This window comes from Salvelinus namaycush, chromosome 32, assembly GCF_016432855.1.
Source record: "Salvelinus namaycush isolate Seneca chromosome 32, SaNama_1.0, whole genome shotgun sequence".
Taxonomy (NCBI): Eukaryota; Metazoa; Chordata; class Actinopteri; order Salmoniformes; family Salmonidae; genus Salvelinus; species Salvelinus namaycush.
In genome coordinates this window covers 33,083,498-33,097,154 of record NC_052338.1, presented here as the reverse complement: position 1 = coordinate 33,097,154, position 13,657 = coordinate 33,083,498, and the positions used below count along the sequence as shown (strand labels likewise).

At 47.8% G+C, this 13,657-nt stretch overlaps 1 protein-coding gene across 2 annotated transcripts in view; it reads left to right on the top strand.

The window, feature by feature from the left end:
- The window catches only part of LOC120027446 (F-box/LRR-repeat protein 2-like), a 32,214-nt gene that overhangs the window by 6,055 nt on the left and 12,502 nt on the right, over window positions 1–13,657 (top strand). For both annotated transcript variants that reach the window (XM_038972384.1, XM_038972382.1), the window contains exon 2: window positions 12,147–12,208. In XM_038972384.1, coding sequence (XP_038828312.1) covers window positions 12,147–12,208 — 62 coding nt within the window. The remainder of the gene's footprint in view (window positions 1–12,146; window positions 12,209–13,657) is intronic.

Genomic DNA, 13,657 nt, shown 5'->3' with positions numbered 1-13,657 from the left:
GACATCTTCCTCCCCACGGCATCCAAAGTGCTAAAAAACAGTTGTTTAGGCTACACCCCATCTCGTTTCCATCACCACGCTGAGCCACTGTGCTTTCAACTACATACTCTTGTAGAGTTTCTCATGCGTCTGTCGTCTGCTTGAAGCTGGTGTGGTCATGCCCTTCTGACATGCCTACCAAAGCTTTTCCAATTCAGCATCACATCGCAGTTTTTCTACATACTTGCGGACAAGTTTGACAGCGGTGTGCAGATCAGTAGCTTCTGATTGCAGTAACTTGTTAGGAGGGTCGAAGAGCCCCAGGATTGTGTGAGTCATGTTAACAATAAACTTAAAGCTTGGCTCTGTCACTGCTTTCAATAAGCCTATGGGCCCAAGTCTGACATCTGTACCATATGCACAAGTACATTTGATTTCCCCGAGCATCTCTGATGTTGTCACTTGATTTCAAAATGACTGACACTGTGGCAAGGTGGCCAGTCCATGTCTGATCAAGAAGTCTTCTTCAGTTTCTCCCCAGTGTACAGTGCAGCCACCATGGGGTTTCTATCGTCATCGTACAGAGAGCTACACACATTTAACAAGTCCTCTATCGCCTCCTCAGATGACATAGCTGCACCACAACCAACTGCAGACGCTACAAAAGGCCCGCTTTTCTCACACTGAAAATGCGTCTGGGGTAACGCTGGCTCCTCATCACCGAGGTGGTCCGGTGGCTGGGGTAACGCTGGCTCCTCATCACCGAGGTGGTCAGGTGGCTGAGGTAACGCTGGCTCCTCATCACTGAGAGGTGTTCAGGTGGCTGAGGTAACACTGGCTCCTCATCACTAAGGTGGTCAGGTGGCTGAGGTAATGCTGGCTCCTCATCACTGAGAGGTGGTCAGGTGGCTGAGGTAACACTGGCTCCTCATCACTGAGAGGTGGTCAGGTGGCTGAGGTAACGCTGGCTCCTCATCACCGAGGTGTTCAGGTGGCTGGGGTAACACTGGCTCCTCATCACTGAGGTGGTCAGGTGGCTGAGGTAACGCTGGCTCCTCATCACCGAGGTGGTCAGGTGGCTGAGGTAACGCTGGCTCCTCATCACTGAGGTGGTCAGGTGGCTGAGGTAACGCTGGCTCCTCATCACTGAGGTGGTCAGGTGGCTGGGGTAACGCTGGCTCCTCATCACTGAGGTGGTCAGGTGGCTGGGGTAACGCTGGCTCCTCATCACTGAGGTGGTCAGGTGGCTGAGGTAACACTGGCTCCTCATCACTGAGGTGGTTAGGTGGCTGAGGTAACACTGGCTCCTCATCACCGAGGTGGTCAGGTGGCTGAGGTAACGCTGGCTCCTCATCACTGAGGTGGTCAGGTGGCTGAGGTAACGCTGGCTTGTTGTGATGTTACCCTCGTGCTGCTGGTGCTAGGCCCTGGCTCTTCTCCATCTTGTTGGTCAGCAGGCAGTGTGTGGGATGGCCAGGCGGCGTGTGAGCTCAGCATCTGTCTCAAATGGTTGTCCTCAGTTTTTTTTGCTCTTGCCAGTGCCCAGCGATTTTGTGATATCCATGCTGATCAAAGCTTCGCCAACTTCCTGTAATTACTCACTGCGCCACTACCAGCACTTAATGTAACTAGCTGTAGTGTCTGCAAAAGTGAGCAACCTTTTTCTCTCTCAGTAATAAAAATAATGGTCAATTTGACCCCTGAGCCTGCTACCAGTGCTACATTGGCAAAACCAGGTATAGTAATTCATATACCATTTATGTTTATGGGGAAACAAAACAACAAATTCTTTCTGGGGGGGTCCATGCCCTGCTTTGCCACCCCGTAAAGGGGTGTGTGTGTGTACAGACACTGTTCTTGGAGAGCTACCCTCCTGTAGGTTTTAACTCAAACCCTGTTCCTGGAGAGATACCCTCCTGTAGGTTTTAACTCCAACCCTGTTCCTGGAGAGAAACCCTCCTGTAGGTTTTAACTCCAACCCTGTTCCTGGAGAGATACCCTCCTGTAGGTTTTAACTCCAACCCTGTTCCTGGAGAGAAACCCTCCTGTAGGTTTTAACTCCAACCCTGTTCCTGGAGAGAAACCCTCCTGTAGGTTTTAACTCCAACCCTGTTCCTGGAGAGATACCCTCCTGTAGGTTTTAACTCCAACCCTGTTCCTGGAGAGAAACCCTCCTGTAGGTTTTAACTCCAACCCTGTTCCTGGAGAGATACCCCCCTGTAGGTTTTAACTCCAACCCTGTTCCTGGAGAGAAACCCTCCTGTAGGTTTTAACTCCAACCCTGTTCCTGGAGAGATACCCCCCCTGTAGGTTTTAACTCCAACCCTGTTCCTGGAGAGACACCCTCCTGTAGGTTTTACCTCCAATCTCAGTTGTAACTAACCTGATTCATCTTGTCAACCAGCTAATTACTAGAATCAGGTGCGCTACATTAGGGTTGGAGTGAACCTACAGGACGGTAGCTCTCCAGAAACTGGGTTGGAGAGCCCTGGCAAAATAACCCTATCAAAACCAAAAGCTCCTTGAAAGAGGTATATGTCAGGCCTATTGGGACAGAATCATTGATAGATGAAAGTGAACACATTATATTTTTTGGCTTATAAATACTTTGCTACCTTGACACACTTAGCTACACTTAGCTAGTTCCCCACCTGTTTCCTTTGTTAGCATGTGCACTTAGCTAGTTCCCCACCTGTTTCCTTTGTTAGCATGTGCACTTAGTCCACCACCATGCTTTCAGGATTCATGTCTTTTCATATTCCACAATGATTATTTGTGGACACTACGTCACCGCATTGCCTCTCTTGCTCTTGGTCCTCATCTTTAAGTCACCTTGATTTTGCACCTGTGTCTTTTATCAGTTTCTTAATGAAAATATTTAGCGAACTCCATGACAGTAGCTAAAGCAAGGGGTTATAGCAGTACACAAGTAGCCTACAAATGCATGCTGGGGCGTGCATGCCCTAAGCTCGTGAGGTGAGCGGTACTTGAGCAAAATTGGAGGGGGCGAGAAGGCCGACACTCCAGCCTTTGGGGAAACCCGGTCCAGTCAAATTGGGCATGCTCCGCTCCCGCTCTGCGCCGCTCCCGCTCTGCGCCGCTCCCGCTCTGCTCCGCTCCCGCTCTGCTCCGCTCCCGCTCTGCGCCGCTCCCGCTCTGCGCCGCTCCCGCCCTGCGCCGCTCCCGCCCTGCGCCGCTCCCGCCCTGCGCCGCTCCCGCTCTGCTCCGCTCCCGCTCTGCGCCGCTCCCGCTCTGCTCCGGCCCGCTCTGCTCCGCTCTCGCTCTGCTCCGCTCCCGCTCTGCGCCGCGCCGCTCCCGCTCTGCTCCGCTCCCGCTCTGCGCCGCTCCCGCTCTGCTCCGCTCCCGCTCTGCGCCGCTCTCGCTCTGCTCCGCTCCCGCTCTGCTCCGCTCCCGCTCTGCTCCGGCCCGCTCTGCTCCGCTCCCGCTCTGCGCCGCTCCCGCTCCCGCTCTGCTCCGCTCACATACTCTGCTCTCGATCACAGGTGAAGGATTTTTTTTAACTAACAAAAATAGTTCTACAAGCAGTTGTTACGACAACAAGAAAATAGCTTCAAGTGTTGTGTCCAAATACTGGTGGAGCCAACTAATAAATGAATAGATGATCTGACCAGAGAGGTCCAGGACCTGAAGAACAATACTGGTGGAGTCAACTAATAAAATAATAGATGATCTGACCAGAGAAGTCAAGGACCTGAAGAACAATACTGGTGGAGTCAACTGATAAATGAATAGATGATCTGACCAGAGAGGTCCAGGACCTGAAGAACAATACTGGTGGAGTCAACTAATAAATTAATAGATGATCTGACCAGAGAGGTCCAGGACCTGAAGAACAATACTGGTGGAGTCAACTAATAAAATAATAGATGATCTGACCAGAGAAGTCAAGGACCTGAAGAACAATACTGGTGGAGTCAACTGATAAATGAATAGATGATCTGACCAGAGAAGTCAAGGACCTGAAGAACAGTTTGCAGTTCTCTCCGGGTCAGCTCCATGAGTTTAATTACAACAGAAAGTTGACAGAAATCAGTATATTTTTGAGAGTGGACATCAGTACTGTAGGTGAATCCATTATAATCAGATTTCTCCGTCGGTGTTATCTTGAGGGACAGTAAAGGCGGAACAACGTTGCCGCGGAGAGACCTGGACGGAGTCTGAAGAAAAAAGTGAGAAAGTATTTTGAAGAAACTGAAGATGGATCGAAGGCAGATTGAGGTGGAGCTGGAAAACCCACCACCGGCCCAGGTGACAGGCCCACCCACAGGACTGGATAACCCACCACCGGCCCAGGTGACAGGCTCACCCACAGGACTGGATAACCCACCACCGGCCCAGGGGACAGGCTCACCCACAGGACTGGATAACCCACCACCGGCCCAGGGGACAGGCTCACCCACAGGACTGGATAACCCATCACCGGCCCAGGTGACAGGCTCACCCACAGGACTGGATAACCCACCACCGGCCCAGGGGACAGGCTCACCCACAGGACTGGATAACCCACCACCGGCCCAGGTGACAGGCTCACCCACAGGACTGGATAACCCACCACCGGCCCAGGGGACAGGCTCACCCACAGGACTGGATAACCCACCACCGGCCCAGGTGACAGGCTCACCCACAGGACTGGATAACCCACCACCGGCCCAGGGGACAGGCTCACCCACAGGACTGGATAACCCACCACCGGCCCAGGTGACAGGCTCACCCACAGGACTGGATAACCCACCACCGGCCCAGGTGACAGGCTCACCCACAGGACTGGATAACCCACCACCGGCCCAGGTGACAGGCTCACCCACAGGACTGGATAACCCACCACCGGCCCAGGTGACAGGCTCACCCACAGGACTGGATAACCCACCACCGGCCCAGGTGACAGGCCCACCCACAGGACTGGAAAACCATCACCGGACTGGATAACCACCACCGTTCCAGGTGACAGGCTCACCCACGCTGATAGTGGTCAAGTTCCTAAGGTTCAAAGACAAGGTAGCTGTTCTAAACCGAGCCATGTACTTGAGAGGAACATATAGTACATCTTCCTCAACTAGGACTATCCTTAAGCTGTATGCCAGAAGAGGAAAGAACTTATCCCAGCCATGAAAGCTGCCAGAGAGCGTGTGGACATTGCTTACATCGGCTATGACAGGCTCTTTGTCCACCCTCCCTCCCAGAAGCCTGGAAGGGATGAGAGAGAGCCAAGCCTGTGGGTTCGTTGCATCAACCCTGCAGCGCACACACACACACACACACACATACACACACCAACACACCAACTGATTGAATCGACTGCTGAATGTTGTTTTTCGTTCTAGTTTTGTTTTCTCTTTTCCATGTGATGTCCATCTCTGATAAGCTACCAAGGAAAGGACTACGAACAGCCCATATACATATGTAGCCTTAGAAATAAGGTTAATGAAATCAATAACTTGTTAAGATCAGATAACGTTCATATATTAGCCATTTCTGAGACTTACTTAGATAATTCATTTGATGATACAGCAGTAGCAATACAAGGCTATAACATCTACAGAAGAGACAGGAATGCCTATGGGGGAGGTGTGTGTATCTCTGTAATGCTTCAAGAGGATCTCATGTCAAATGGTGTTGAAGTGCTGTGGTCATATAAAGCCTAATCTTTTGGGGTGCTGCTATAGGCCACCAAGTGCTAACGGTCAGTATCTAGATAATGTGTGTGAAATGCTTGATAGTGTGTGTGGGATGTTAACAAAGGTCTATTTTCTGGGTGACCTGAACATTGACCGGTTAGCAACTAGCTGTCCTCTCAACAGGAAGCTTCTAACTGTGACTAATGCCTGTAATATGAGCCAGGTTATCACTCAACCAACTGGTGTTGGATCTGTGACATCCACTTGTATTGATCATATCTTCACTAAGGCTGCAGAGCTTTGCTCAGCAATATCAGTTCCCATTGGCTGTAGTGACCAGAACATTGTGGCAATAACAAGGAAAACCAAAGTGCCAAATGTTGGTCCTAAATTAATTCATAAGAGATCATACTAAATGTTTTCTCAGGACTCTTGTTAAAGATTTGATGTGATGTGTATGAGGAAGTGAATCCAGATGCAGCACTGGAAGTATTTGAAGAAATATTCCTACTAATTGTTGACAAGAATGCACCTGTTAATAAATAAACTGTTAGAGCCCTCTGGATTAATGATTCATTGAAAAATGTTATGGTTCTTTTATCTATTTTGTTTTGTTGCTTTTTGTTGCTATTTCGCTGTCTGCATGCTACGTGTTTCTCTGTCTGCATGCTACGTGTTTCTCTGTCTGCATGCTACGTGTTTTCGCTGTCTGCATGCTACGTGTTTCTCTGTCTGCATGCTACGTGTTTCTCTGTCTGCATGCTACGTGTTTTCTCTGTCTGCATGCTACGTGTTTCTCTGTCTGCATGCTACGTGTTTCTCTGTCTGCATGCTACGTGTTTTCGCTGTCTGCGTGCTACGTGTTTTTGCTGTCTGCATGCTACGTGTTTCTCTGTCTGCGTGCTACGTGTTTCTCTGTCTGCATGCTACGTGTTTCTCTGTCTGCGTGCTACGTGTTTCTCTGTCTGCATGCGACGTATTTCTCTGTCTGCATGCTACGTGTTCCTCTGTCTGCGTGCGACGTGTTTCTCTGTCTGCGTGCGACGTGTTTCTCTGTCTGCGTGCGACGTGTTTCTCTGTCTGCGTGCGACGTGTTTCTCTGTCTGCGTGCGACGTGTTTCTCTGTCTGCGTGCTACGTGTTTCTCTGTCTGCGTGCGACGTGTTTCTCTGTCTGCGTGCGACGTGTTTCTCTGTCTGCGTGCGACGTGTTTCTCTGTCTGCGTGCGACGTGTTTCTCTGTCTGCGTGCGACGTGTTTCTCTGTCTGCGTGCGACGTGTTTCTCTGTCTGCGTGCGACGTGTTTCTCTGTCTGCGTGCGACGTGTTTCTCTGTCTGCGTGCTACGTGTTTCTCTGTCTGCGTGCTACGTGTTTCTCTGTCTGCGTGCTACGTGTTTCTCTGTCTGCGTGCTACGTGTTTCTCTGTCTGCGTGTTTCTCTGTCTGCGTGCGACCTGTTTCTCTGTCTGCGTGCGACGTGTTTCTCTGTCTGCGTGCGACGTGTTTCTCTGTCTGCGTGCGACGTGTTTCTCTGTCTGCGTGCGACGTGTTTCTCTGTCTGCGTGCTACGTGTTTCTCTGTCTGCGTGCGACGTGTTTCTCTGTCTGCGTGCGACGTGTTTCTCTGTCTGCGTGCGACGTGTTTCTCTGTCTGCGTGCGACGTGTTTCTCTGTCTGCGTGCGACGTGTTTCTCTGTCTGCGTGCGACGTGTTTCTCTGTCTGCGTGCGACGTGTTTCTCTGTCTGCGTGCTACGTGTTTCTCTGTCTGCGTGCTACGTGTTTCTCTGTCTGCGTGCTACGTGTTTCTCTGTCTGCGTGCTACGTGTTTCTCTGTCTGCGTGTTTCTCTGTCTGCGTGCGACCTGTTTCTCTGTCTGCGTGCAACGTGTTTCTCTGTCTGCGTGCGACGTGTTTCTCTGTCTGCGTGTTTCTCTGTCTGCGTGCGACCTGTTTCTCTGTCTGCGTGCTACGTGTTCTCTGTCTGCGTGCAACGTGTTTCTCTGTCTGCGTGCTACGTGTTTCTCTGTCTGCGTGCTACGTGTTCCTCTGTCTGCGTGCTACGTGTTTCTCTGTCTGCGTGCTACGTGTTGCTCTGTCTGCGTGCGACGTGTTTCTCTGTCTGCGTGCTACGTATTTCTCTGTCTGCGTGCGACGTGTTTCTCTGTCTGCGTGCGACGTGTTTCTCTGTCTGCGTGCGACGTGTTTCTCTGTCTGCGTGTTTCTCTGTCTGCGTGCGACCTGTTTCTCTGTCTGCGTGCTACGTGTTCTCTGTCTGCGTGCAACGTGTTTCTCTGTCTGCGTGCTACGTGTTGCTCTGTCTGCGTGCTACGTGTTGCTCTGTCTGCGTGCGACGTGTTTCTCTGTCTGCGTGCGACGTGTTTCTCTGTCTGCGTGCAACGTGTTCTGTCTGCGTGCGATGTGTTTCTCTGTCTGCGTGCAACGTGTTTCTCTGTCTGCGTGCGACGTGTTTCTCTGTCTGCGTGCGACGTGTTTCTCTGTCTGCATGCTACGTGGAAAAAGACTTGAGTATCTTAAATGATATAATGAGCAGAAAACTCAATTAATCTCCATCATTCATTGAAATTGTTGGGTAATTTATAACATAACCTTTTGATATTTCCAATCATTTCAATGACTTTCACTAATGAAGTGGAAAAACTCAGAGAAATGACAACATTGAACAGTGAATCATCATATTTTAAAAATGAAATATCAAATAATGAAAGGGAAAGATAGCTGTTTTGAATTTGGTCAAGTTAGCGTGGGAGAGGTGGAAAAACTATTGCTATTCGTCAGTAATGATGAGCCACCAGGTATAGACAACCTTGATGGGAAACTATTGAGAATGGTAGCAGACTGTATTACCACCAGGTATAGACAACCTTGATGGGAAACTATTGAGAGGTATAGACAACCTTGATGGGAAACTATTGAGAATGGTAGCAGACTGTATTACCACCAGGTATAGACAACCTTGATGGGAAACTATTGAGAATGGTAGCAGACTGTATATCTACCCCTATTTGCCATGTCGTTAACCAAAGCCTAAAGGTGTGTGTCCGTCCGTCCGTCCGTCCACAGACGTGGAAGGAAGCTAAAATAATTTCACTGCCTAACAACAGCAAAGCACCATTTGCTGTCTCTAACAGCCGCCCAATCAGTTTGCTGCCTGTTCTTAGTAAACTGATGGAGAGAAATGTGTTTGTATTTGGTCAATGCCATTTTTCAGAGAACAAGTTAACTACTGACTTTCAGCATAGAGAGAAGGAGACTCAACGTGTACTGCTCTGACTCTGACTCAGATGACTGATGATTGGTTAAAATAAATGGCTAATAACATGATACAGTGCCCTCCTAGTATTGGCACCCTTGGTAAATATGAGCAAAATGGGCTGTGAAAAAAATTATATTGTTTATCCTCTTGGCCTTTCATTCAAAATATTCACAAAAATCTAACCTTTAATATAAAGTAAAATAATTGAAAGAAAAAATAAATTCTTATCATAAAACAAATATTTCTCAAGTATGTCCACTGTTATTGACAATCCTTCATTCAATACTTTGTGCAACCTCCCTTTGTCAAGATAACAACTCCGAGTCTTCTCCTATAATGTGTAATGAGGTTAGAGAACACATGGCAAGGGATCTGAGACCATTCCTCCATACAGAATCTCTCCAGATCCTTCAGATTCCCAGGTCCACGCTTGTGGACTTTCCTCTTCAGCTCTTCTGTGGGGTTTAGGTCAGGGGACTGGGACGGCCATGGCAAAAACCTTGATTCTGTGGTCAGTGAGCCATTTTTGTGTTGATTTTGAGGTGTGCTTTGGATCATTGTCCTGCTGGAAGATCCAACCACGGCCCAGTTGAAGCTTCCTAGCAGAGGCAGTCAGGTTTTGATTTAATATCTGCTGGTACTTGATGGAGTCCATGATGCCATGTAATCCTAACAAGTTGTCCAGTGCCTTTGAGAGAAATCAGCCCCACATCATCAAATATCCACCACCGTACTTCACAGTGGGGATGAGGTACTTTTCTGCATGGATATGTTTCTGTCTACGCCAAACCCACCTCTGGTGTTTGTTTCCAAAAAGCTCTCTTTTGGTCTCATCTGACTATAGAACCCGGTCCCATTGAAAGTTCCAGTAACGTTTGGCAAACTGTAGGCGCTTGAGTTTGTTGTTTGTTGTTTGATGGCAATAAAGACTTTTTTTATGGCAACCCTCCCAAACAACTTGTGGTTATGTAGTTTGAGACTTTCTGACCCCCAACATCTGCAATTCTCCAGCGTGATCCTTGGAGATTTTTTTGGCCACTCGAACCATCCTCCTCACTATGTGTGACACACGCCCTCTTCCAGGCCGATTGTTAACATTTCCAGTTGCTTTAAACTTCTTAATTATTGTCCTGATTGTGGAAATGGGCATTTTCAACCATTGAGCTGTTTTCTTATAGCCATTTCCTGATCTGTGCAGCTCAACAACCTTTTGTCGGACAGCATTACTGTATTCTCGGGTCTGTCCCATAGTAATGGATGACTATGGGAACTTGGCTTGTGTGTCACCTCATATTTATACCCCAGTGAAACAGGAAGTCATGGGTTATGACTTAAGTGTTCCTAATCACTCAGGTGAACTTATACGTCAAATATGAATGGGAATATACTTCAGTTAGGTTTTACTCATATGAATTTCTAGGGTTGCCAATTCTGGCACATGTTTCGGAGAAAAATATTTTTCACATTTAATTTTTTCAGTTAAAGGTTAGATTTTTGTGAATATTTTGAATGAAAGACCAAGAGGATAAACAGCAAAGGATTATTTAATTTTTTTACAGCCCATTTTGTGGGCACTGTAGTTGGAGGGCACTGTAGTTGGAGGGCACTGTAGTTGGAGGGCACTGTAGTTGGAGGACACTGTAGTTGGAGGACACTGTAGTTGGAGGGCACTGTAGTTGGAGGGCACTGTAGTTGGAGGACACTGTAGTTGGAGGACACTGTAGTTGGAGGACACTGTAGTTGGAGGACACTGTAGTTGGAGGACACTGTAGTTGGAGCTGTGTTAGATTTCGGTGCAGCCTTTTTAATGTTATTGATCATACATTGTTATTAAAGAAACTCACTTGCTATGACTTTACATGACTTGCCATCACCTGGTTGGAGAGTTAGGCCTATTCAACCAATAGAACCCAGAGAGTGTTCTTCAATGGCAGCTTCTCTAACATCAGATATGTACAGAGCGGTGTCCCTCAGGGCAGTTGCCTTGGGCCGTTACTCTTCTCTATTTTTGCTAATGATTTGCCACTGGTCTTACACAAAGCTAGAGTGACTATGTATGCAGATGATTCCACACTCTACATGTCAGCACCCCAAGCCAGTGACATTACTGACATTCTAAACATGGAGTTACAGTCAGTATCAGAATGGGTGATGTAATAATAGACTGGTCTTAAATACATCGACAACTAAAAGCGTTGTAATTGGTTCAAAACATTCTCTAAGACATAAACCTCAACTGGAGTTGTGTATAAAGGGTGTGGCCATTGAGCAAGCTCAGGAAGCTAAACTCCCAGGTATAATATTGGATAGTCAATTATCATGGTCAAGTCATATTGACTAAGTTGTTGTGAAGATGGGGAGGGTATGTCTGTTATAAAAAGATGCTCTGTGTTTTTGACACATCAACTACTAGTTATTCAGGCTCTGGTCTTGTCTCATCTTGATTACTGTCTGGTAAAATGGACTAGGTTAGAGGATATGGTCAAGTGCAGCACAGAAAGACCTGGCAAAGCTGCAGCTGGCTGAGATTAACTGCATAAATTCTTGTTTTTGTGAGAAATATTATTGTTGAAATTTTCAATATTGTCTGTATAATCAACTTACATATAACTGACAGACATGCATATGCCACCAGGGGTCTCTTCAGTCCCCAAATCCAGAACGAATTCAAGGCAATGCACATTATTATACAAAGCCATGATCACATGAAAATCACTTCCTTCTCAAATTACTCAAACAGCTAAATTTGCTTTAAAAACAACAACCAAATAAAACACAACGCCTCTCCCCTATCTGACCTAGTTGTAATGTCTGTTAATGTTTTTAAAATGATGTAAATTGTAAAGTATTTTTGTCTGTGATATCTTTTTCATTATGTGGTGGACCCCAGGAAGACTTGCTGTCACCATTGCAGTCGGCTAATGTAATGGGGATCCCAATAAAATCTCTAATGTTCCTCTCCTCTGAGTCTTCACCAGTAAATGAGGTTCTCGTTAGCTTTCCTTCCCTGTTTCTTCCTCTGTCGTTCCCACCCTCTCTCGGTAACGCTGTTCTATTGTGTTGCTAGGGGCTGTTTATGTAGCTGTAACTCTCAACATTTCTAAATCAATCTTTGGTATCTCAGCGGACTCTCTATATCTCGTGTGTGTGTGTGTGTATATATGTGCAGGCCTGTGTGTGTGTGTGTGTGTGTGAGTTCTATTGGGTGCTTGTTACCATGGTGACAGTGGCTCTGATGTGGATGTTGATTCTCTCTCCAGGTGTTTTCCAACAGTGATGAAGCTCCCATTAACAAGAAGCTTCCCAAGGAGCTGCTGCTCAGGTTAGTTACACACCTACACACACACACCTACACACACACACCTACACACACATACACCTACACACACACACCTACACACACACACCTACACACACACACCTACACACCTACACACACATACACCTACACACACACACCTACACACACACACACCTACACACCTACACACACATACACCTACACACACACACCTACACACACACACCTACACACACACACCTACACACACACACCTACACACCTACACACCTACACACACACACCTACACACACACACCTACACACACACACCTACACATACCTACACACACACACCTACACACACACACCTACACACACACACCTACACACACACACCTACACACACACACACCTACACACCTACACACCTACACACCTACACACCTACACACCTACACACCTACACCTACACACCTACACACACACACACACACCTACACACACACACCTACACACACACACCTACACACCTACACACCTACACACACCTACACACACACACCTACACACACACACCTACACACACCTACACACACACACCTACACCTACACCTACACACACCTACACACCTACACACACACACACCTACACACCTACACACACCTACACACCTACACACACACACCTACACCTACACACACACCTACACACACACACCTACACACCTACACCTACACACCTACACCTACACACACACACACCTACACACACACCTACACACACACACCTACACCTACACACCTACACCTACACACCTACACACACACACCTACACACACACACACCTACACACCTACACACACCTACACACACACACCTACACACACACACCTACACACACCTACACACACCTACACACCTACACACACCCACACACACCTACACACACACACCTACACCTACACACACACCTACACACACACCTACACACACACACCTACACCTACACACACACCTACACACACCTACACACACCTACACACCTACACACACACACACCTACACACCTACACACACCTACACACACCTACACACCTACACCTACACCTACACCTACACACACACCCACACACACCTACACCTACACACCTACACCTACACACACACACACCTACACACACACACCTACACACCTACACCTACACACACACACACCTACACACACCTACACCTACACACACCTACACCTACACACACCTACACACCTACACACCTACACACACACACCTACACACACACACCTACACACACACACACACACCTACACACACACACACCTACACACACACACCTACACACACATACACCTACACACACACACACACACACACCTACACCTACACACACACACACATACACACCTACACCTACACACACACACCTACACACCTACACACCTGAGTGCTCGCCCCAGGGCTTAAAGTGTG